The 24,997-nt window shown below is 44.1% G+C and overlaps 1 protein-coding gene across 2 annotated transcripts in view; it reads left to right on the plus strand.

The window, feature by feature from the left end:
* Positions 1-1,823: 1,823 nt before the first annotated feature.
* Positions 1,824-24,997, plus strand: part of EXT2 (exostosin glycosyltransferase 2) — a 93,622-nt gene continuing 70,448 nt past the window's right edge. For both annotated transcript variants that reach the window (XM_074150034.1, XM_074150033.1), the window contains exons 1-7: positions 1,824-1,971; positions 5,257-5,816; positions 5,981-6,070; positions 10,979-11,095; positions 15,334-15,529; positions 18,157-18,296; positions 19,148-19,241. In XM_074150034.1, coding sequence (XP_074006135.1) covers positions 5,281-5,816; positions 5,981-6,070; positions 10,979-11,095; positions 15,334-15,529; positions 18,157-18,296; positions 19,148-19,241 — 1,173 coding nt within the window. In that variant the 5' untranslated portion in view covers positions 1,824-1,971; positions 5,257-5,280. The remainder of the gene's footprint in view (positions 1,972-5,256; positions 5,817-5,980; positions 6,071-10,978; positions 11,096-15,333; positions 15,530-18,156; positions 18,297-19,147; positions 19,242-24,997) is intronic.

The raw sequence follows: 24,997 nt of genomic DNA on the forward strand, positions 1-24,997 counted from the left end.
CTCCGCTGCGTGGTGGCTTTCCAGCCGCTCTTCCTCAAGCCTGTAACAGATTTGCCCTGCTCTGTCTTCTGTCAAGAAAAGGGTTGGTTCAAGTTACTCTTGAAAAGAGTTTGGGAAAGGTGTGGGTCTGGGTTGTTTGGGGTTTTTTTTCCTCACTTAAGTAGTGTGATCCAGCAGGTTGGAAAGTGATGAAAAGTCCTTGGTCAATGAGAAAGCCCAAAATAGTTTTGGAAAGGCGCGCAGAACTGGAAGAAAGTGAGCCAGGAATGGAAATGTATGGAAAAACAGGGCAGTGGCAGTACAAATTTTATACACCCAGATAAACACTAACACTGCAATTGTCCCAGTACCGTTTCTGGCCGGGGAAGTGTCTTTTCAGTGGTGAGAGGCCTTCCTGAATCCCACAGGCAGGCTTCAGTCACTGTGGGTGGCTAAATTGGGCACAGTGTTGGCCGGGAAGTCACCAACAGTTGAGAAAACTGCCCAAAACGTAGAGCAGGCTTTGGAGGGGGGCCAGGATGAGGTGCCCATGTGGTGTAGCAGGGCTGTGCCCGGGTGTAGCGGCTGCTGCTGTCGAGGCAGGAAGGTGAGGAAGGGGAGGAGGAGCAGGCATGGCCTTCGCCTGGAAATCATAGAATTGTCCAGGTTGGAAGGGACCCTTAAGATCATCGAGTCCAACCATCAAACTAACACTGACAAAATCACCACTAAAACATGCCCCTCAGTACCAGGGTTTCTTGTCCTTTAAATACCTCCAGGGATGGTGACTCCACCACTCCCCTGGGCAGCTCATTCCAACACTTGATAACCCTTTCTGTGAAGACATTTTTTCCTAACGTCCATCCTAAACCTCCCTTGGCACAACTTGAGGCTGTTTCCTCTTGTCCCATCGCCTGTTCCTTGGGAGAAGAGACCGACCCGCCCTGGCTACACCCTCCTTTCAGCGAGTTGGAGAGAGAGAGAAGGTCTCCCCTCAGCCTCCTTTTCTCCAGGCTGAACACCCCCAGCTCCCTCAGCTGCTCCTCACAAGACTTGTGCTCCAGACCCCTCACCAGCTCCGTTGCCCTTCTCTGGACCCGCTCCAGCCCCTCAATGTCTTTTTTTGTGGTGAGGGGCCCAAAACTGGACACAGCACTCAAGGTGGGACCTCACCAGTGCCCAGTGCAGGGGGACCATTGCTGCCCCAATCCTGCTGGCCACGCTGTTCCTGATACAGGCCAGGATGCTGGTGGCCTTCTTGGCCACCTGGGCACACTGCTGGCTCATATCCAGCTGCTGTCGACCAACACCCCCAGGTCCTTTTCCAGCCACTCTCCCCCAGGCCTGGAGCGTCCATGGGGTTGGTGTGACCCAAGTACAGGGCCCGGCACTTTGCCTTGTTGAACCTCATCCCATTAGCCTCATCCCATGGATCCAGCCTGTCCAAATCCCTCTGCAAAGCCTTTCCACCCTCCAGCAGATCAACACCCCCACCCAGCTTGGTGTCATCAGTGCTGAGGGTACACTCGATCTCCTCGTCCAGGTGGTTGATGAAGATGTTAAAGAGAACCGGCCCCAATAACGAGCCCTGGGGGACACCAGCGGTGACCGGCCGCCAACTGGATTTAACCCCATTCACCACCGCTCTTTGGGCCATTCTTTTAAGGTTGGCAGTTTGGACAGACTGGCTTTCTTCCCCTCACACAGGGCTACAGCCAAAGCCAAAGGGCTGTGACCGCCCCCCCCCCCCCCGGAACACGTCCCTTGCAGATCGGTCCTCCCTGCCGCCGGGGGGCGCCCTTCCCGCTGCCGACGCCGGGCAGTGACGCTCTGGGGCCGCGACGGGGAGGTGCCCTGAGCCTGCGCAGGCCGTCCCTGCCGGGGCGGGTGGCGGCGGGGGCGGTGGTGGCGGCTGCCGGGCGACCCCCGCTCCGTGGGGCCACCACCGAGCTGGCGGCACGGGCGGTGGGGCCCGAGCGACTGCGGGCTGAGGTGAGTCTGGGCGGCGGGGGGCGGCACGGTCCGTCCTGGCCCGGCGGCGTGAGGGGGAGACCGGGCCGGGTCGGCTCGGCTGTGGCGGGCGTTACCGGCAGCCCCGGCCGTGCCCCCGCTCCGGCGGGCCCGGCCTCCTGACCTTTGCCCGCGGCGGTTCCGTCCTCTGGGCTGCGGCGGGTGGGCAAGGAGAGGAGGAGGCGGGGGAGCCGTGGCGGGGGGGAGGCCTGACCCTGGCTCCTGCCGGTTGTGTTCCGGGCAGCGCGGCAGCCGGGTCAGCCTGGGCCCTCCCGAGCCTCTGGCAGCCCTCGAAAGGGGGCTGTTACTGCGGCCCTTCCATCCCGTGCAGCGCTCCAGGCTGGGGGAAGAGTGGCTGGAGAGCTGCCTGGCAGAAGAAGACCTGGGGGTGCTGGTCGACGGCCGGGCTGAATGCGAGCCAACAGTGTGCCCAGGTGGCCAAGAAGGCCACCAGCATCCTGGCCTGTATCAGTGTGGCCAGCAGGACTGGGGCAGTGACCGTCCCCCTATACTGGGCCCTGGTGAGGTCCCACCTCGAGTGCTGTGTCCAGTTTTGGGCCCCTCACCACAAAAAAGACATTGAGGGGCTGGAGCGGGTCCAGAGAAGGGCAATGGAGCTGGTGAGGGGTCTGGAGCACAAGTCCTGTGAGAAGCGGCTGAGGGAGCTGGGGGGTGTTCAGCCTGGAGAAAAGGAGGCTGAGGGGAGACCTTCTCTCTCTCTCCAACTCGCTGAAAGGAGGGTGTAGCCAGGGCGGGTCGGTCTCTTCTCCCAAGGAACAGGCAATGGGACAAGAGGAAACGGCCTCAAGTTGCGCCAGGGGAGGTTCAGATTGGAGATTAGGAAAAATGTTTACACTGTAAGGGTTATCAAGCATTGGAATGAGCTGCCCAGGGGAGTGGTGGAGTCACCATCCCTGGAGGTATTTAAAGGACAAGAAACCCTGGTACTGAGGGGCATGTTTTAGTGGTGATTTTGTCAGTGTTAGTTTGATGGTTGGACTCGATGATCTTAAGGATCCCTCCCAAACTAGGTGGTTCTATGATTTTTTTGCTCCCGTAACTACTTTGTCACCTCTTTTTCTTATTCCTGTTACTTCTAATACTCCAAATGCTGGTAGACCTTGTCTTCTGCCAGCAAGATGCCCAAGTGGATTGTGTGCAGGGCAAAAGCGGTTAAACGGTTCCATGGGTGGAGAGTCACATTTCATTGAGGTTTTTCCACCCCCCCAGGCATAGGTCTGGAGACTCAGCTTTGCTGAATGACTCAAATGCTTGCTGCAAATGTGTAATCCTTGTCATAATGCAAGCGGTTCTGGTGCTGTGTTAGGATGAAGGAGTAACATGGTTAACCATCAGAGGCGTATGGAAAGTTTTTAGTTATAAAACTGACAGTAATGTAGCATTCTGGCATCTGTCCTAATAACAGCATCGCACATGTATTGTCTCGTACAGTAGGCTTTAAAAGATGTCTCCAGAATCGTAATGCGAACATAAGCTGATGAGAGCAGCTGTTAAAAGTGGAATATTTATTAACATCTGAGATTATTGTTGTGCTGCTGTGTGTAAGTGCAGTCACTTTGTGCGTTAGCCACCCCATCCTAACAGTCTTCTGCTAAGAACTGCCAAATAAAACATAACCCAATTTGTTTTAATGAGCATTTAATGCCTTAATGATACTGTATTCGTATTTGAAGTCTACTGTACAGTTGATTGTCAGACTTCCTTTCTTGCTCTCAAAGCAAGAAAGCAATCCATATGTCCAAAAGGAAAACACATAATTATACCATCCTCATTCTTCTTCAGGGAAGACCTTTGAAAGATCCCACTGTGGAGAGTTCAGGTTGGATTTATTTATTCTGGAGCTTTAGTTGAAAACCTAAACAGTTTTTTGTGTGCGGGAGGTAGCTGATTCTTCGATATGTAGTTAATATAAATTACCTCTTGCTGGAACTTCCCTGGTGAGGCCCCCTCTGGAGCACTGGGTCCAGTTCTGGGCTCCCCGGTTCCAGAAGGACAGGGAACTGCTGGCGAGGGTACAGCAGAGGGCTACAAAGATGATGAGGGGACTAGAACATCTCTCTGATGAGAAAGGCTGAGGGACTTGGGTCTTTTTAGTCTGGAGAAGAGAAGGCTGAGAGGGGATCTGATCAATGCTTATAAATACTTAAAGGGAGGGTGTCAGGAGGATGGGACCAGTCTTTTTTCAGTGGTGCCCAGTGACAGGACAAGAGGAAACGGGCACAAACTTGTACATAAGAAGTTCCATCTAACCATGAGGAGGAACTTCTTTCCTGTGAGGGTGGCACAGCCCTGGAAGAGGCTGCCCAGAGAGGTGGTGGAGTCTCCATCTCTGGAAACATTCAAACCCTGCCTGGACACGTTCCTGTGCGACCTGCTCTGGGTGGACCTGCTTTGGCAGGGGGGTTGGACTAGATGATCTCCAGAGGTCCCTTCCAACCCCATATCATCCTGTGATTCTGTGAATTGTGTGTGTAAAAGCTTGTAAGAAACATCAAAGATGATAGTAATTGTGTGACTCTGTGATGCTATATTACATCATGTTTTTCACTACAAGTGCTATTCAGACTACAGTGAACTATTATTAAAATGCTTTGCTTAGTGTGGCTGCACTGGTGGCTCATGCAACACTTTTTTTGCCCCAAAAGACATATTGGCAAAGATGACAAATTAATTCCTTTTTTTTCTTGCTGGAAATAGTTTAGCATCATTCTAGTTGGATATAGTGATGCTCCTGTAAGATTCAGTTTGAAAGCACCTTTGCATTAGAACTGGTATCATGATATTAAGTTTTATGCGATACCCCAGAAAGGGCTTATAATGGGGCATCCAGGTTGTTTCTCTTCACCTGTAGATGAGTGTATTATTTTTTTTTTAGTGTTCGCTATGAATGCAGTTAGATGAAGATGGAGTGGCACCTCAGAGGACTCACTGCTTCTTTAGTGTTTGAGATTTCCCCCTCCCCTCGCTGCTGGAGCTGTGTACTTTTCTGATTTGTGATTCTTAACTGGCCAACATCATTCCATTCCTACCAGGACGAGCAGGTCAGCCTCATGTTGTCCTTGCCGAGTGGCAGTCCCAGATGACACCTTACATTCTGCTGGGACATGTGAGCATCTGAAGAAATTTTGCTGTAATCTGCTGAGACAAAGAATCTGTCTGGAAAGAGTTAACTGGCTTTTTCTCCGTGTTGTGAAAACTATCTATCTCTTCCAGAGTTGGTCCTAAAACTCTCTCTTTTTATTGTAGAGACAAGAGATAATTGATTCCATTATGTGTGCGTCAGCCAAATATAACACCCGGGGTCCAGCCCTCATCCCAAGGATGAAAACCAAGCATCGCATCTACTACATCACTCTCTTTTCCATTGTTCTGCTTGGCCTAATCGCCACAGGGATGTTCCAGTTCTGGCCTCACTCCATTGAGTCATCCAGTGACTGGACCGTTGAAAAACGCAGTGTCCATGATGTGCCTGTGGTCAAGCTTCCTGCCGACAGCCCCATTCCTGAGCGGGGAGACCTCAGCTGCAGGATGCACACCTGCTTCGATGTCTATCGGTGTGGCTTCAATCCCAAAAATAAAATCAAGGTGTACATCTACTCGCTGAAAAAGTACGTGGATGAATACGGGACGTCGGTGAGCAACACCATTTCCAGGGAATACAACGAGCTGCTAACTGCCATCTCTGACAGTGAATTCTACACTGACGATGTCAACCGGGCCTGCCTTTTCGTGCCGTCCATAGACGTCCTCAATCAGAATGCTCTCCGTATCAAGGAGACAGCTCAGGCTTTGGCGCAGTTATCCAGGTACTGACTGAAACTTCAGTGTGTGAACTTAAAGAACACAAAGTGGGGAAAAAAACCCCAAGGTTAATGCTGGAGGGGAAGGTGCCTGGAGTCCACGCCAGAGCTTACTGTCTGTATTTAGAGAACACCTTTCTCATTGCTGTCTGTTTCTTCTTTTCTCTTAGGTGGGATCGGGGCACAAATCACTTGCTTTTCAACATGCTGCCTGGAGGGCCACCAGATTATAACACCGCCCTAGATGTTCCTCGAGATAGGTATGTGTTTTGCTGTCTTTGAATGCACAGATCTGGGCTTAAATGCCATCCAAGAAGCAACAAGCTCAGAAGCGTGGCCTGATAGGAAACGACATGCTCCTTAATGTTTGCAAGGCTGGAATATGACTTCACACCTTCAAAAAAGGGAAGGAGAGAAGTCCCTGACTTGTACAGGACAAGTGTTTGCTCCTGAAATCTGACAGTTTAGCCCCATCCTTAATTTTTTAAGGGATGTGTCTGGCAGTGTTTGCTCTGAAGGATGGAGAATCTTGAGGTTAGACCTGTATCTCTTGCGTTACTGAACTCGAACACTTTATAGAATGTCCCATTTGATGCAAATTAGAAGTTCAAGATTTATTGTAGCTGCAACTTTCTGATAGAAGTCAGATGCTTCAAGGGCATTTTAACACAGCTGCTCTACTTGGCAAAACTATGAAAAAAATTCAATAGTTTTTGGTATCTTAACGACTACACTGTATTAGTAATTGGACAAATGCTCTTAGTTATTCTCTGACCAGTGTGTTTTGAAAACATTTGCCAGAAACTTAAAAGGCATGAATCCTGAGATTACTTTTCGCTTGCAGAGTAGTTTACTTTTGGAAGAGGAAAGGTGGTTGTAAGGCAAAGAAAATTGTAGTAAGACTAAGACAAACTTAGTTAGCTTAGATACTGTTACTGAATATGTTTATGCTAGATTAGCCTATATGTGCTTAGTTCTGCTGAGTTAGGGACTGGTTACGTGGGAACTCTCTTGAAAGTCAAGGTTAACTTTCTTCTGCCAGATGTCAACAATATCTTGCCTGAGAGATGGGATCTGTGCTAAGATGATTGTGCGTGGAATATATCTTGATTTCTTTGCACCAAAGGTTATTTAAAACATTCATTGGTGCCGAACAGAATGTGTTTTTTCTGGACGTGTTCAAAGAGTAAAGTTTACTCATTGTAATTACATCACTGACTGTGAAGTAAGGATTTAGTTTTTTACTTCTCAGTATAAAATACGTTCCATGCATGTGGGTTAGCCTGAAGAGGGCAGTCAAGCATCATTCTTAGGTACCAAACCGGTTAACCTGTTAGTAAATACCTGTGTTTGCTATTTTAAGATTGATTCTTCTTAAGGGGAATTTTCATTTGACAATGCACTGTTTAATGGCATGGACTGTACTGGGACTGCGTGTGTATGGATACATGTGTCTATCGAAGGAGTAGATTTATTAATTGGATGCAATAGATTTCTTACACTGCACAGCTTTTTTTTTTTTTTTTTTCATTTTTGTGTCAAATGTTCATTTATATTTGGTCTTACATGCCTTGGCTTAGTATTCAGGAAATGTATTATTTTGGTAGGTGTTTGTTCTAAGTGTTTGCCATACGAACGTGGAAAGCTGAGTAATTTGAATTAAAAAAAAAAAAAATCAAATCTTTTTTGACATACAGCTGGTCTTGTAGCTTGCCAAACTGACTCACCCTGCAGCTGTAAAATCACTAGCTGTAATACGTAAGGGAGGCCGTAACAGTCCTTGGGACGGAGAAAAGGTGGAAACTCCTTTTTGGAGGCAGCCAACAGTCAGACTGTATTCAGCGCTGTACAGAACCTGTGCTACAGGTCAAGGTGTGAAGACAAACGATCTGTCAAAAAAAGTCAGTAGTGTAAATCTAGTCCTGGAAGGGCCTGAGTGGTGCGGTACGAGGTTACAGCATGATTTTGAAGACCTCTGGAGATCTTAGTTCATATTTAACAGAACACGCAATCTGGGTGTGTTTTCTTCATTTGAGAAAATGCACGTGTGTTACAGAATGGGTAGCTAACAGAGCGTGAAGGACGGTTGTTTGTAGTATCACAGAGTGAGAAGTTGCAGGCAAAAATAAAGGTCCGTTGGCAGAGTTCAACTGGTTTGGAGGGACTGGTCTGAACCGTACCAGCACAACTCCAGAAAGACTGGATTTGTGAGATTTTGTGGATCACTTGTGAAACTCACAGATAATATTTGTGAAGTTTGCACAGGGTGTGTGGCCTGTCTCTTCTCTTTTCAGCATGTATCGGAGATCATACGTAGCTGAACGGTAGCAGACCATGAGGTTTGATAGAGTTGTGTTCTGTTGATTTTCTGCAGAACTTCAATCCAGGTTAAAAAAAATTCCCCTTATATACAAAGGGGAATTCAGTTGTGTGATATTTTTATGTCTGGAAAAGGTTTTAGTTAAATTACCTCACTAAGGGGTTGTTTGTTTATTAAATCTTTTAAATCCAATTTCCAAAGACAGCGTAAAAAGTGCTTTATTCCATCATTTCAAAGGTGGAAGTCTGCCTTGTGGGCATGGAGACTACATTGCTGGTGTTAGTTGCCATGACATATGTAATCTCCTGCTATAAAACTGACAAAATAAGCTCTTTATTATTTGTTAATAAGTGCTATTGAATCTGGTACAATAATGAGGATGAAAGGATTTCTTTTGCGAGGCTACTCTGCAGCTGTACGATCAAACGTATGAACTAAGATACTTTTTCGTTCTGCTTCAGTTGATGAATGGGGTTTCAGCGACTTGTGAAGTTTGGCAGAAAGCTGATGATGATGATGGGAGCTGGGCAGAAACATTGAGAGTACAGACCAGTTGGGGCACTTCCTGGAGAGAGAGACAGAAGGATCGATATCTGAAAAGTTACCGAGGAACAGGCTCATTCCTCACTGATCGGTGCAATTTTAAGATTATTTGCCTTGAGTACATTAGGAGTTAATATCTTTACTCCCTTCTTGCACTGTACAATGAAAATCCAAGTGGAGTTATTTAACTGGTGTTGGTTCCCTGTGGGTTTGTTTAGGTAAAAGTCTGCGTGACACACACCTGCTTTCTCAAGGCTGATGAGGTGCTGTCATGTTTTCACCGGATCCAATTAAAACAATCTGGTTGTAGTTTCCCAATTAGGGAGGGTTAAAAAATGAGGAGGGGGATATAAAGTGCAAGAGCAGCAACACCCAAGCCAATTTTTTTCTCCCTGCTTGTAACTGAGTAAATAATATGGATAAGACACGGACCATGCAGCTTCAAGGGTGAAACCTAGTCATAGCGGCATTGTACATGTCACCAAAGGGGGTGACACTGGAAAGGAATCCAAATTAATCATTTGATTTGGAACATAAATTCTCACTCAGCACACACTTGATTTATCATCCTGTTCTTGAGTTGATTTCTGCTCCTACCATAGTTTGTGTTCTGAGTGGAGGGTAATGAAGGGCAAATCATTTTGATCTTGTAATTGTTGTCAAGCTGAAATGCATCTCTGATCCGGATCCTCTAATCCAGAGCCTGAGATTTTCAAAGGCTTCTTAGATGACACTCAGGACCGTTTGGTTGACTACTTGGGTGAAGTCACGTTTATGGCAAAGTGCGATCGTGGTGTTGAATGCTGCAAGTCAGAGCGGGAAGTGAAATATCCCATGGGATGTCTGACGGGGGTTAGAACAGGCAGAACATACTGGTGTGTCATATTCTGATGGGAAAGAAAAGATATGTCTGGGATGATAATTAGGTATAACAATAATCTGGTACATGACAGCTGCAGAAAAACTGCTTCTCAAACCACTACACTAAGGATTTCATTCAGTGATACCTGAGCCACAAGAACATCAGCCACTGGATTTGGAAATAGGATGATGTGGTTCACGGTGTCACCTGGTCACCGGAGGTGAAATGGCAACTGAATAGCCCATGTCCTCTACTAGCATATTTCAAAGAAGGCTGATTTGGGATAGGAGATAGTAACAAGCCTGTTTTTTTTCTGGCCTTGTGAATAATCACAGAATCACAGAATGATATGGGGTTGGAAGGGACCCCTGGAGATCATCTAGTCCAACCCCCCTGCCAAAGCAGGTCCACCCAGAGCAGGTTGCACAGGAACGTGTCCAGGCGGGGTTTGAATGTCTCCAGAGATGGAGACTCCACCACCTCTCTGGGCAGCCTCTTCCAGGGCTCTGCCACCCTCACAGGAAAGAAGTTCCTCCTCATGGTTAGATGGAACTTCTTATGTACAAGTTTGTGCCCGTTCCCTCTTGTCCTGTCCCTGGGCACCACTGAGAAAAGACTGGCCCCATCCTCCTGACACCCACCCTTTAAGTATTTATACGCGTTGATCAGATCCTCCCCCTCAGTCTTCTTCAGACTAAACAGACCCAACTCCCTCAGCCTTTCCTCATCAGAGAGATGCTCCAGGCCCCCTAATCGTCACTAATGCATTGCTTTCTTCTGTACACATTGCTCTCTTCTGTTTTTTAAAGGTCTTCTGCATGGCAAAAGGTTGTCTCATCTAGGAAAAGCCACAGAGAATCAGGGTCATCCTGTTGGGTGGTTGAATTACGTCATAATTGGTCGATCTTTGACGATTCCCGTGCTCTCTAGCACATAGAGCTGTCCTGAATAGCCTTCGCTCTTGGAATTTAGTTTCAGAACATACAGAGTTCTTGTTGGCACGTTTTCTGTTTATAACATTTTTTGTGTAATATAAAAATGAAATAAATTTCACTAGTTTGTATGGTCGCTTTGAAAATACAGTTGCAAATAACTCCATTTTATTTTCTAGCCTGAGAAGTCCAGAGTCCCTCTCCGCTGCCAAAATACTGTGTTATTGTACCTGGACTTGTATCTTAAGTATAGCTTGTCTCTAACACTTTGTGACCTGTGCTATACCCTATTTTAGTGCAGGCATTGAGGAATATGATAACTGGTATAAATAATTAAGAATGTATTTCTTTAAAATTGGCTTTGGACATGTAAGCTTGCAAAAATGCCAAATTATCATAACTATCATGCATCTTCTTCATGTTCTGGTAACGACAATTAGAAAATGGCACTTTGAGGTTTCAGTGGTGTACATACTCTGTTTAAAAGTAGATTTTTTTGTGTGTTTTTCAGAGCTCTGCTGGCTGGTGGAGGCTTTTCCACGTGGACTTACCGGCAAGGCTACGATGTCAGTATTCCTGTCTACAGCCCCTTGTCGGCGGAAGTGGATTTGCCAGAAAGAGGACGGGGGTAAAGCAATTCCCACGAAGTGGGCAAAGTAGATTCATTATCATGTTTAATATTGAGGCTGTTAAAATATAAATATAGCTACTAACTTGTTGGTGGGCTTGGGCAATTTTGTAAGAGTTGCTTTTAATAATTGGAACCTATGATGGTTCCAATGCTAATGGCCTTGGCTCATCTGCCAACATGTGGTTTAGCTGTGAACTGAGAATTTTTTTGGAGTGATTCTGTTTTTCCCACTGCAGAAACCGAACTATAAAATATGAGACCATGACAGTGTTTCTAGTAGAATTAGATTAGATATTTCCAGTGAGCTAACAAGGTATTTTGGTTATAAATAAAAGCAGTTGTTAATATGTTTGGTTTCTTTAAAATGTAAGTAAAGCGGGGCCGTAATTCAAAGCAATAATAATTGCTTCAGGTGATATATTTTTGGATGCTTAAAAGGAAAGTAATGGCAAAAGATCACTATTGCAATGATAAAAGAAGTGTACTTTAAAGAGATAGAAGGGATCCGGGGGATCAACACGAGCTCCTCAGGTAGAATCAGCCAGTGCAAACTTTGAATGAGTAACAGAGAATAGGAGCGAGAATGTGATCTTTACCTCTGTATGTCTTATAGATACATTCTTCCTATATCAGTTTAAATGCTGTGGTGGTTCTGAAGCCCCGTCAGAATGACATTGAGAGTTTGGAACAGGAGAAGCCAGGAAATACAGCTCTGAATGGAAGGAGTTCTTACAGAATGGGTCTTAAGGATGGCAGTGTGGTTAGAGCTCGTGAAAAAGAGTGACAGCTGATTTGACTATGGGAATAGTTATATCCAGAGCTTGATGCCCCACCTCAAGTGCTGTGTCCAGTTTTGGGCCCCTTACCACAAAAAAGACACTGAGGTGCTGGAGCGGGTCCAGAGAAGGGCAACGGAGCTGGTGAGGGGTCTGGAGCACAAATCTTGTGAGGAGTGGCTGAGGGAGCTGGGGGTGTTCAGCCTGGAGAAAAGGAGGCTGAGGGGAGACCTTCTCGCTCTCTACAACTCCCTGAAAGGTGGGTGTAGCTAGGGGGGGTCGGTCTCTTCTCCCAAGTCACAGGTGATGGGACAAGAGGAAATGGCCTCAAGTTGTGCCAGGGGAGGTTCAGGCTGGAGATTAGGAAAAATGTTTATACTGAAAGGGTTATGAAGCCTTGGAATGGGCTGCCCAGGGAAGTGGTTGAGGCACCATCCCTGGAGGGATTTAAAAGACGGGTTGACATAGTGCTTGGTGACATGGTTTAGTGATGGTTTTTGTCAGTGTTGGGTTGATGGTTGGACTTGATGATCTTAAAGGTCCCTTCCAACCTGGACAATTCTATAATTCTGTGATATTTTTTTTTTCTTTGAAGTAATGGAATAACAAGCAACCCTCCCAACCTTTTAGTTAGAAGTAAAGCAAGACAAGTGGGAAATAAAGCACTAATTTTGACAGGGAATGTAATTAGCCATTAAAATGAGCTACCCTGAATAGCTCACCTGAATAGTGGTGGTTTCCCTAATCCATTCATGTCTTCAGAATAAGAGTAGGTAGAAGTCTGGAAGACATGTTTTAATTGATTGTGGAAGACTGCTCTTTTAATACTTCATAAGCCTCTTAATTACACAGCTGAAAACGTTTCACTGTAGCAAGGTCTTACCTCTGTTACGGTTTAAAAGATGGTCAGACTGAGGCAATGGTGGGAAATGGTGTGTCCACTGGTTGTGAGGATCAAGTTTAGAAATGCAGAAACTTTACATTCTTTTTTTCTGGCAGTATCTTGTAGAGAATAAGTTGGAAACTGTGATTGAAAGGATGCTGCTACTATCCAACAGAAAAAGTTATTGTGCTTTGGCTTCAAGCACCTCCTCCTCTGGTAAGGGCCACACTCTTGCTGTTGCTCTGGGCTGCTCCAAGTGAGATACCCCAGTCCATTCCAGGACAAACTGGTTCAGCAGTGGTTTGCTTTGCTCACACCCATGGTGTGTTCCTGCTTGTGATGCTCCTGGACCAGACCAGCGTACGGCATCTGGTTGCGTCCCAATCGATTCTTCACAGACCCCAAGTATTCGTACAGTCCTACAGAGAGCGAAAGGGCGCTTTTGTGTTTCTGTCTGGAAAGCGTGAACGTGATGAGAGGCTTCGACACGTGCGGAACCAGGTGTAAAGAGAGATGCAGTGATTTTGGGCTCCATGGAGTCAGCTAAATGCTATGCCTGGTTTTAGGGAAGATAAGAGAAACTCATGTGGGAGCTGATGCAATGCCCAAGTCTGCGTTCAGTGAACGGGCTGGAGCTTCTATGGTCTCAAAGTTGGGGTTTTTTTGTGAGGAACAGACTGTAGTCTCCGCACTACCATCTAGTGGCCGCTTGGCATTACTAATTAAAACCCTTTCACAGGTTTGATTGCTTCGTGCAGGAGTGTTAAGGGAGCAATGCTCAGAATTCAGGCTTGCTTGGGATAAATGATTACGTTCCACTATGCGGGTGTGTTATTTCCTGGGAGCTGGGATGTACTTTTTGTTTTGTAGCAAGAATTGATAGCAGGACTTTGAGCGTTGGAGGATGATGACAGTTTCAAGGCAAAATTTGGTTTTAAACATATACACAAACAAATCTGTGTAATTTTTCACTGGTTATAGGCATTTATTATCACTCCTCTGCAGGAGTATTTCCTTTTTTTAAGGAAAATCCTTTTTTATTCCTCTTACAGAACTGAACTGAGAGGTTTCGATTTACTTTCCTTTTTAGTTAGATAGTTTAAAATATTTTTAATCCACCTCTGCTAAAACTATATATTCTATAGAGCTGCTGGTAGCAAGTTGGTAGCAGCAGGGGTCTTGGGGAGAAAAAAAAAAAGAATGTTTAGAAAAAATTCTATGCAAGTCTCATCTGTTAATTGGAGCAACTAAAGTGACCCCCATGAAAATGAGTAGAAGAGGTGAGAGGAGCAGCAGGAGAGGTCTGACTTTATAAAGTGTGTGTTTGTGTGTGTTTTCAGAGCTGTAAATTAAAGATAGCATCACGTGGAGTAGAACTGGAATCCTAAGTGCAGGCCTCGTGTTTCCTGCGTTCTTTTGGCAGCGTGAGGGCAGGCCCTCGCTGTGTGTTCCTTTCAGTGGGGAGTGGTGGAGCAGCCTGACTTAGCCAAACGGTTTTAAAAGGAAACCGAAGTAGATGAGAATGAGTATAACAGTTATGTGATGTGCTATTTTCCAACATTAACGTAACTTCTTAGAGATGTGAGCACCCAATTTGAGACACTATTCCTGTGTGGTTTACCTGCCATGTTAATCAGTGTCTTGAAACACTTCAGTATTCATAGAATCACAGAATGGTTAGGACCATAGAATGGAAGACACCTTTAAAGGTCATCCAGTCCAACCCCCCTGCAATGAGCAGGGACATCTTCAACTAGATCAGGTTGCTTAGAGCCCCGTCCAACCTGACCTTGAATGTTTCCAGGGATGGGGCATCTACCACCTCTCTGGGCAACCTGGGCCTGTGTTTCACCACCCTCATGATAAAAAAAGTCTTCCTTATATCTAGTATTAAGGCACATTTTAAATATTCATGATTTTTGGAACATAGTAGGAGTTGAGAGTGAATGGGATAATGGGCCTTCAACTTTGTCCTTCCAGGATATTACTTTACGTTGCCCAAAAGGGACAGAACTGAATCACAGCTAATGAGGTGAGCTTGCCCTGTTGTTGCTGTCACCATATCAAGACTAAATAAGCACAGGGCAGCTGAATTGTCAGTTCAGCATTTTTTTTTTTTTTTTTTTTTTCAATTAAAATTGATGAGGAAATACATGGGAGGAGAAACTAGCAGCAGCGTTCAGTGTACTATCTACTTTGTTTTGGCACACAAACACCAAACAGAAGAACAAACAATCCTGGCATCAGTAGCAAGCTGTTTTAGCGTGTAGCTAAACAATATTTATTTCAGTTTATCATAGAGGTTATAAAGCAAATGCCTATTCTAATGTAATAAGCAGTCTTTTCAAGTAAAAATTTATTCCAAGTTGTAAATACTGCTGAGCCCTTTACTATCCAAGATTTAATTGTGTTGCATCATTAGCCTTTCCAGCCTTCTCTGAAAATATGGTCTTGGCAGTGTGTTCATATTTAGCTAATCTTGCTCTGCCTTTTTATTTTTTTTCCCCCCATGTTTTCTAGAGCATCTTGGAAGGAAACTCCCAGTGCTGTCAGATAACCTTGCTGTGGTTTTTCAGTCCTCGCAGGTATTTCATTCTGTCGTCTCAAATGGCTCTGCACCCGGAATACCGCTCTGAGCTGGAAGCTCTTCAAGCTGAGAATGGGGAATCGGTGTTGATCCTAGACAAATGTACAAATCTGTCAGATGGCGTCCCCGCTGTTCGCAAACGCTGTCACAAGAATCAAGTCTTTGATTATCCTCAAGTGCTTCAGGTAAGGCTGTATCTTCTGCAAACTTCTCTTCCCCTTGGTGACTGTCTTAGCTGTGGAGCTGTTCCGGTTGAGCACTGGTAGGGCGCTTCTTTGTATTTATCGTAGAATCATAGAATGGTTTGGGTTGGAAGGGACCTTCAAGATCATCCAGTTCCAACCCCCTGCCCTGGGCAGGGACACCTCCCACCAGACCAGGTTGCTCAAAACCCTGTGCACCCTGGCCTTGAACCCCTCCAGGGATGGGGCAGCCACAGCTTCTCTGGGCAACCTGTTCCAGTGTCTCACCACCCTCATAGGAAAGAATTTCTTCCTAATATCTAACCTAAATCTCCCCCCTTTCAGTTTAAAACAGTTACCCCTCATCCTATTTAATTAACTTGATGGCGATGTTTTGAAACTGCATGATTCATTATGTTAGCTTGGATATTATAAAATTCATTCTTATTTTTAAGTGGGCCCAGAACTATCTACTCAAACTGATACTCGGGCTATGTTGCAATTTGAAAACACTGCTTGTGTATAACAACTTCATGAGATTGGTCGTGATGATCTCCTAGTAACACATGATGACGTCACGTAAACTTAAAAAATGATACAAAGATACTGCCAAATCCAGCAACAAAGGGAAGAGAAATTTTTGGAGGCCAGACAAGATTGCTGACTTGAAAATTGGGGAAGAACATTGGAATCTACACTCTCTGGAATAACTGTCAAAATGACCTCCAGCAGGCATGAATTTGGAATTGACAGCCCAGGCCTTGCTGGATGAAGTTTGGAACAGAGGATGGCTCTGTCAATTGGAGGGAAGATTAAAATGAACTTTAAAGAGCTTCTGTGTGGATTTATTTGGGGGCAGAATCCAAGTGCTACTTTTAAGGAGGGTTGGTCAGGTTGTATTTTTTTCTATGCAGCTCAGTAGTTAAACCCTACAAAACTCTCTGTATGGATATGACAGACTGAGCTAGAAGACTTGTCAGCGTGCAGCTATGAAAACATCTAGGTGAAATGTGTTTCATGGCCTTGGCCCAACTTCCAGAGGCTTTTTGATGTGTCAGTGAAGATAAAACTAGATGGTGTTCTCAGCCCCCTGTGTCTCTTGGCAGTTCCCTAACAGAGAGGTGCTGTGGCATGCGGTGTGGTGGAGTTTCGCCATAGGCCACTGGGCTCTGCGGCCACCAGCAGCAGATCTGGCTTTGAACTTCAGCAAATGATGATAAAATAACAAACAAGCTGAGGAAAGGCAAAGTTTCCACCCCTCGTGTTATGTTTTGTAGGAAATATGTTTAAAATTCCTTGTGGAGGAGGGGGAGACGGAGGAAAGGGTCACCCTAAGTCCTAAACTTTCAGCCAAAGGGAAAAATACTTATTTGTTTGCTTTATTTCTTTAAAAACAGACTGGATTGCTCAAGGATAACAAGTCAGGGAATCTATATCTATATCTTGCTCTATATGATTTTATAACTCAGAAGAGAGCTGGCACATGCTGAGATCATTAAAATACTTTCCTTTGCAGAGCCCTGCATCTCCCTTTGGAATGTCTGGCTGATAACAGTGGTGATGCGGGGAGATGTATTTATAGTAACCTTTGTCTAGACAGGAAAAATGGTTATCTGGGCAGATGAGCATGTGTGTCCACATCTGGGCTGCTTTTTTTTTTTTTTTTCCTCTTCCAGACCTTACTAGAGTCTCTTCCACCTGCTGCTGTGCAATCTAGTGAGTCAGTGGTTAAAATGTGTGTTCGTTCTCTCCACTTCTTTCATTCCCCCCACCCTTCTCTTCCTGTCTGAGACTGGGGGAAGGGGGACTATGATCACAGTTCATCCTTTCCAGCGCTGCCTTTACAGGTTTCCTGCTAGACAGGCTCTTGGGCTTCTGGGTTGCTAATGCTTCCTGTTGGCAGTCTTCTCTTGGATGGGATTTTCAAGGCTTTTAGTACTCTATAGGTATGAACACAGGTCTTAAAGTTGCGTTAGGAAACAAATGAAGAGCCAGCAAACCCCCTTGTATTTCCTAGTTCCAGTTTGATGTTTTGCTGCCCTGCTGAGCCTCCTGGCTCCTTTTCCTCAGGCCACAGAATGCAAGCCGGAAAGATGTTTTCTTATCCGTGGGAGCTCCTGTATCAACTTTCTAATTTTTCTTTCTTAGACTTAGGGATAATACTGACTTGGGCTTTTTCCTTGTTTATGTAGCTGAACTCTAGAAACATTTATTTTGTGATCTTGAACCTGTAGCAAGACTCCTCAGTGTCAGTGAGAACTAAAGTCCCCATTTCCAGGCTGAGCGCAGCATAGTCGAGAAGTCTTCTCTGCTGCGGTTTAAACTTACGGCTTTTTGTCTTGTGTGTTGTGGACACAAGTGAGTGGATTACATTCTTCCATTTTGCAGCAACTTTTTATATCTTTGAAGCTCCCCTTAGCCATCTTCCTCCTGCCCTCACCCCTTCAGAATAAGTAGTAGTGATATAATCAATCTTTCTTTATAGATCGCGCTTTCAAGGTAAGTAATCATCCTTTTTTCTTTTTTTTTTTTTACAAGGGGGAGGGCAGGAAAACCTAATGCATACAGACACGTAATACAAATCAAACATTTCCATTTTTCCCTTGTCTGTTTGATCTATTTGTTGACAGGAGTCCACATTCTGTGTTGTTCTACGTGGAGCCCGCCTGGGACAGGCTGTGCTAAGCGATGTTCTTCAAGCTGGCTGTGTCCCAGTCATCATTGCCGACTCCTACATCTTACCTTTCTCTGAGGTTCTGGACTGGAAGAGGTCTGTACCCTCAGTATTGTGCATCAAACCACCGCAGAAGGGACTTCTTTGCATTCAGTAACATAAATAAACTCTGTCTTGAGTCAAGTGTATTGAGGGCTGCAGAGAATAAGAATACAGAATAAGACACGTGCATCCAAAATAGGAGAGGAAAACAAACGAGGCAGAGATGACAGAGCATTTGGTTATCCTGTAGCCGATGATATTTTTTCTAAAACAGACTTATTTTATTATCTTATGCTTGAATTTAGTGAGGACTGGTCTGCATTCAGGCTCTTTTAAGAAAAGTATGTGCTAAAATTGGTGTCGTGTAAATGCTAAGTTCTGTATGTTCTGTTTCTGATTCCTACGTTCATCTGAGACTGAAACATATATTTATTTTGTAGCTGAGTACACTGTGTTAAGAGCCTAGATTATTTTTCCATGCATGCACTATGCCCACTTATGTGATCTTAGGATAATACGTACAAAATTGGCTGCTTTGTATACATAGCACTGTATATGTTCTTAGTGTTTGGTCACTCAAAAAGTCTCAGTTGACAGCAAGTGAGTGGCAGTCCAGAGATAAGAATTCAGGATTTCTGGGTCTCTGTCTCTTCCATATTTATTAGGTTGTCTGTAGATCAGTCCATAGACATTACCTGTGGGCAGACTGGCTGGTGTTGGGAAGGAACTGCTGCAGAATGATTAATTACGCTGAGAGAAGACTGTTTCTTCCTGCTAGTATCTTCTGAACGTGTCTTAGTAGAATAGGACAAGACTGGGTTGGAAAAGCTGTTGACATCTCCTAATGAAGAACTTATTTCTTCTCCACTTACCATTTGTTTTCTGGTGGGTTTTTTTGCTTATAGAGCCTCTGTTGTCATCCCTGAAGAAAAGATGCCTGAAATGTACAGTATTCTGCAAAGTGTCCCCCAGCGACAGATTGAAGAGATGCAAAGACAGGTAAAATAATGTACTGTGTTTAAATTATTTTCTTTTGTTTACGGTTGGAGCGTAGATTCATACATCCGCCTTACTGGGAAATCTTTTGGAATGCAGAAGCATCTATTTTACTCTCATGTTAATATTTTGATTATTCATCCCTCTTCTTTCTTTACGCTAAACGTACTGATTGACCATTACTTTTCAATGTTGTGTCTTTACCCATCACTGGGGCATCTGAATGTGTTGAACAGCAGCTGTTGATCAGAACTGCATTATCCATAATGCCAGGAAATTAAGAATATTGCGTGTGATTGCAACTGCAGAAGAACACTTCAGTGGGCAGAATTCAGTTACTCAGAGTGGATTTTCTCCAACGTACCAGGTTAATGTACGTGCTGTTGTGAAATATATTATAGGATCTTTAGCATCCACAGTGATCGAAGCCTCTGAAATATGGAACTGAAATGTTGACTATTTGCTTTTTCGTGAAAAGATCCTGTAGTATTTGCCATGAGTGGAGATTGCCCATTTCTACTAATGGAGTCAAACCCCACTTTCATTAATTTCACATTTCTTGTGCCCCCTCTGCTTTCTTAATGCACCCTCGGAGGGAAGGTCTCCCTGAGTGCAGATGTACTACCTACTCTCACATATTTCTGATGAAATCATGGTGTATATTTGTTTCTTTTTCCTACATGGTATTTAAATTGTATTAAAGAAGTTCAGGAGTCTGTCTTTATCTCAAGAGAAGCTTTGGTTTGTGGATAAATTTTAAACACTCAAAAAGTGAGAGAAACATTAATTGCAAAGTGTTTTAAATATTTTAACTAAGTTGACAGTTCCTCTGAGAGGGACATTTGACTGACGTGGTGACTGGAAGAGCTGAGACCATGAGCTGGCCAAACCTGTGAGTGAAGTGTGTGTGGGCTGGGTATATAGTCAAAGGAAAATGTCTTCTAGTTCACTCCAGTTGATGCGGATTCCTGTTTGTTAGCTTGGCTGTTGCAGATGCAATCATACAATGGTTCAGGTTGGAAGGGACCTTCAAGATCATCGAGTTCTAACCCCCTGCCCTGGGCAGGGACACCTCCCACCAGACCAGGTTGCTCAAAGCCCCGTCCAGCCTGGCCTTGAACCCCTCCAGGGATGGGGCAGCCACAGCTTCTCTGGGCAACCTGGGCCAGGGTCTCACCACCCTCACAGCAAAGATTTCTTCTTAATATCTAGCCTAAATCTCCTCTCTTTCAGTTTAAAACCATTCCCCCTTGTCCTGTGGCTCCCCTCCCTGATCAAGAGTCCCTCCCCATCTCTCCTGGAGCCCCCTTCAGGTACTGGAAGGGGCTCTAAGGTCTCCCCGGAGCCTTCTCTTCTCTAGGCTGAACCCCCGCCAACTCTCTCAGCCTGTCCTCTGAGCATCTTTGTGGCCTCCTCTGGACCCGTTCCCACATGTCCATGTCCTTCCTGTGCTGAGGGCTCCAGAGCTGGCCACAGTGCTTCAGGTGGGGTCTCACCAGAGCAGAGGGGTCACCATCAGTTGCTTTAATTCTAGAGCTCTCACAGAAACGGCAAGCCCAACAGATAAGGATTTTTACCTGTGTGAGGATTTTCACAGTGTGAAGAGTTTCCTTGTCAGATTAGGGGGTAGGATTCAACCATGTTGTTCTTTTGGTGGTGTTCTTTTGGAATATATAGATTACTTTTTTGGGCTGGTGAAGTAGTAAGATATTAAAATATACTGTAAACTTGTATCTAGGATCTTTCATCCTTGTCACCTTATTGTACCTGAGCATATATTGGTATAAGGTAGGGAGATACTGTTGTCGTTGCTTTTCCTGAGGAGGAACTGAGGCATAGAGAAAGTAAGAGCTGGATACGTAGGGAAAAAGTAAACTATCTGATCTCAGGTGACTTTTGAAGATGCGTGGGATTTCCGTAGTTGAATTTCTGCAATAATTGTGAAGATGTTTCCGAAATTCCCTTACACAACCTCAGTGATAAAGTCATCTTTTGGGTAGTCCTTGTAAAAAGTGACCCAAGGCCTGGTTTCCAGGGTGTAGCCTATAATAACACTCTAGTTATTTCTAGTGTTAAAAGCTGCATGGTGTATATTTAATACTGGATACGTATGGAGAAAATAGACTCTCAAATGTAGCAGTGAGTCTTTTCATGCCTGAATTCTGTTTGCCAGTCTGCAAATATCCCAGCAGCCGTCAGGGGTCTCCTTTAGTCCCTTCACACAAATGAACTGTGTTGCTGTGGCCCACTGGCAGGGTCAGGTTGCCACCAGGGATGGCAGGTGAAAAAGTAGCTTTGTTGTTACAGCTCCTACAAACAGGATTTTGCTTTATTTTCCTTTTTTTTTTTTTTTTTTTTTCTCTGACATAAACGTAGATAGGTTAACGCTAGGGAGTTTTGCTGCTGAAAGCTTTTAACAGCCCGTTAATGTCAGTTTTAAATGTGCATTAATTTTTCTTGTTGTCCATTTTACTAATATCATAAAATAATTGTTTCAGGGTAGTGTCCTCTTTCTACAGAGAATGCAGTTGATGAAAAACCAGAAACAAAAACTAGAAACAAAGAAAAAATCCCCCAAATGTTCACGGTGAAACAAACCAACAAAACCCCCCCTTAATTCAGATGATCTATTAAGTTATCTCTATTGTCTATAACTCTATAAAATTAAGTTAAAATAGAAGATATTGTAGTATCCAGAATGCAATTCCAGTTTGTGTCTGGAGTGAATTTTGTTGGGATTATAGATGGTTTGCAGTAGTCATCGCCATTGGGTTCAAAGTATCCCTGAATGTGATGGAAACTGTCATTCTATTGACTGAAGGTGGGAAATGTGTTTTTCTAAAGCTTCCTCGCATCTTGATGCTTTTGTTGAGGATATAGTTGTGTGGTTTTGGTAGTAGGAGTATCAGAATGAAATGACGAGGTCTGTCTTTCTCTTGTCTTTGTGAATTTATTTCTGTCCGCGTGTTGAGGGCGCTTAAGCACGTTGTCTCCATACGTTACATGTCCTCTCAGCCTTATTTGTGAAATGCCCTTCTTGATACAGGGTTCTATGTTTTAGCTCTCCGATACGGTGAAAAACTACTGAGTGATTGATGCTGTGTGGACTGCCAGTAACCTGACTGCTTTTCCTCAGTGATAACTATGCAGTAACATTCCACCTGTGCTACAGATCTTGGTTTCCTTCCTCCTCCTCCTCCTCCTCAGCAGGGAGCAGTTGCACGCTTTATTTACTGGCTTTTGATTTAAATGGTTTGGGAAACTATCTGAGGAATTTTTTGGCTAGCCAAAATATCTTCCCAGTTTTTTTCAGCATCTTCACTTCAGCACCAATATACAGTTATTAATGAATAAAGGTTCACAAAATAAAGCTAAAGTCATGATAGAAGAAGAGGGAATTTGAAGTTGAAATGAACCTTTCGAAGAGGCTGGTGCTAAGAGTTGTTCAGAAGCAAAGTGAATTTGTCATAAGTGCTCTATTTTGTTTCTTGGGCAAGGAACTATTAAAATGAAACTCAACTAACAACATTTATAGAATGAATTTGCAAATGGTTCATCTGGAGTGATTTATGCATGTTTTCAGATGTGATTGATAGCCGTTGTTTGTTCTGCTGAGCCATGGAAGGGCAACAAAAGCTTCAAAATATTTTGGTTTTGCAAGTAACCCATATTTCTCAAGAATATTTAAACCACTTTCTTTTGCTGCTTTAACTTTAAGGGCTGATAAAACACTTGATGTACAATATTTTGATGCTTGTTTTTTGTCAAGTGGAATAGGACTGACTGGAGCTTGTCTTGTGGTATGGTTGGTTTTTTTCCAGTCCATTGTAGTTTTCACTGAGCATTGCCCTTATTTAGATGGAAACAAAGGTAGTTAGATCATGCTGATCATGTTCTTTCTTGTTTTTAAGTTGTCAGACACTTGGAGTTTGATATACAGTTGCAAAAAGATTGGTCCGTAACTGATGTTAAAATGAGGGGAAAGTGATCTTTGCAAAGAGCTTTTATTAAAATTGGTATGAAAATGGTTTTACAACATCTCACTGTTTCCTTTGCGGTTAGGTTGTGTTTAGGTTTTATTTCAAATACTGGTTTTGTGGCACATGAAATTCTATTAGGGGAGACAATATGTTTTTGATAAAGACTTGTGAAGCGCGCTTTGCCAGTACCTGCCAATTAACGTACTTTTTCAGTAAATTAAGAAACCTGTTGACATGTTCTGACATAAGCATGGTTGAGATCATCCCCTTTTTAGGCAAACAGAAAAAAAATCTTGTTTTTCAGTAGGGTGAAGCATGAGTTCATCATACCTATTAGGCTTTCTGGGGCTGATAACCTTTGTGGGGTTGGAGCCTTGCTGTCCAACTACTTTGCTTTCAGTGGTTGGCTTGATTGCGACGTAATTCTTATCCTTAGTTGGAAAACCTCATAATTAAAGCGAATTTTAGTGTAAACATTAGTTTGCCAGTTTTCTTTGTTGATTAGGTACTTTTTCTGCAGTATTTTATTGCAGTTGATTCTCTGGAGATCACGCATCAAGGTTTATATATATATATATATACACACACACACAGACATATGTATGTTTGATTGTCTCTTTTAATGAGTAAACTTTCTTCTATGCTTAATTTTTGCTTTGTTTCTGGAAGTACTTCTAGCCATACATCTGCTGGAGAAGAGAGGAAGGCTCTTGAATAGAAGCTGTTACATTTAAAATCAATAAAAACCCACATTTGAAAATATTTTCTTACAGTTTGGACATTGATCATGAGCATCACGTGATACTGTCACGATGAGGGTAAAATACAGGTGCTTTAGCTTTGGAGTCGTCACCTGCTGGGATCTACAGCTGTTGTGACCTGGGCTGTGATTTCCTATAATACAACTTTGTTTTGCTCAGTTGTTTTGTCAGATGGTACATGGTATAATCCAGGAAAGAGGTTTATTGGTTTGAGCAGAGCTGGAGTGTGGGAAATCAGAATTAATTTCTACTGTCCTGCCTTAGACCTGATAGTGCTGAGATCTCTGGAGATGATATAATTTATGCTTCTGTTATTCAAACTCGCAGAACTTTTTTGCCCTCAGCAATTCCTGGTTTTCCTCCCAAAAGGGAATAGTTTCTGTGCTCACAGCCTAATCTACGCTGGTGTGAAAAATTGATATGTATTTTGAATACTCGATGTATCGCCCGTGTCTGTGAGAACTGGAGACCAGCATATGATAGCTCTTACAAACTCCAACACATTGATCATCAAAAAGAGCCTCTGCTAGTTGAGCTGCTAAAATTAATAGCAGTCTGGATGAAACTTATGCATCTCTGGTATTGCCGTCTTGTCTGTTTTCTCTGGTAATGTTGTCATTCTCGTTTTCTTTGAAGCTTCCTTGAACCATCCCCCACCTTTCACAAATAGTTCCAGATGGAGTCTGAAATGCTGGCAGAAGTGCCCAGAGGCAGGTCGATAGCTCAGCTGCTGAGCCAGCGGGCTCGGTGGTGCATCTTTAGGGGTTCGTTTTCTCTGCCCCATAAACCAGCAGCTGGGTAACAGCAAAGCTGGGGTGAGAACTAGAAGTCAACGTAACAGACGTGCACAATAGAGAGTGAAATGGGGAATTTCCTCTTGCTCCTGAAGAAGAGGTAAAGGGAAAAAAGCGAACCGAAACTTTGCTGCTGTCAGCTTATCTCATGCCTTGTATAGTTTCCCTCCCAACGGAGGGTTTTGGTTGAAAGCCTGTTAATCTCTAGGAACATATTTCACTGC

This window comes from Numenius arquata, chromosome 6, assembly GCF_964106895.1.
Source record: "Numenius arquata chromosome 6, bNumArq3.hap1.1, whole genome shotgun sequence".
In the NCBI taxonomy this organism is placed as follows: Eukaryota; Metazoa; Chordata; class Aves; order Charadriiformes; family Scolopacidae; genus Numenius; species Numenius arquata.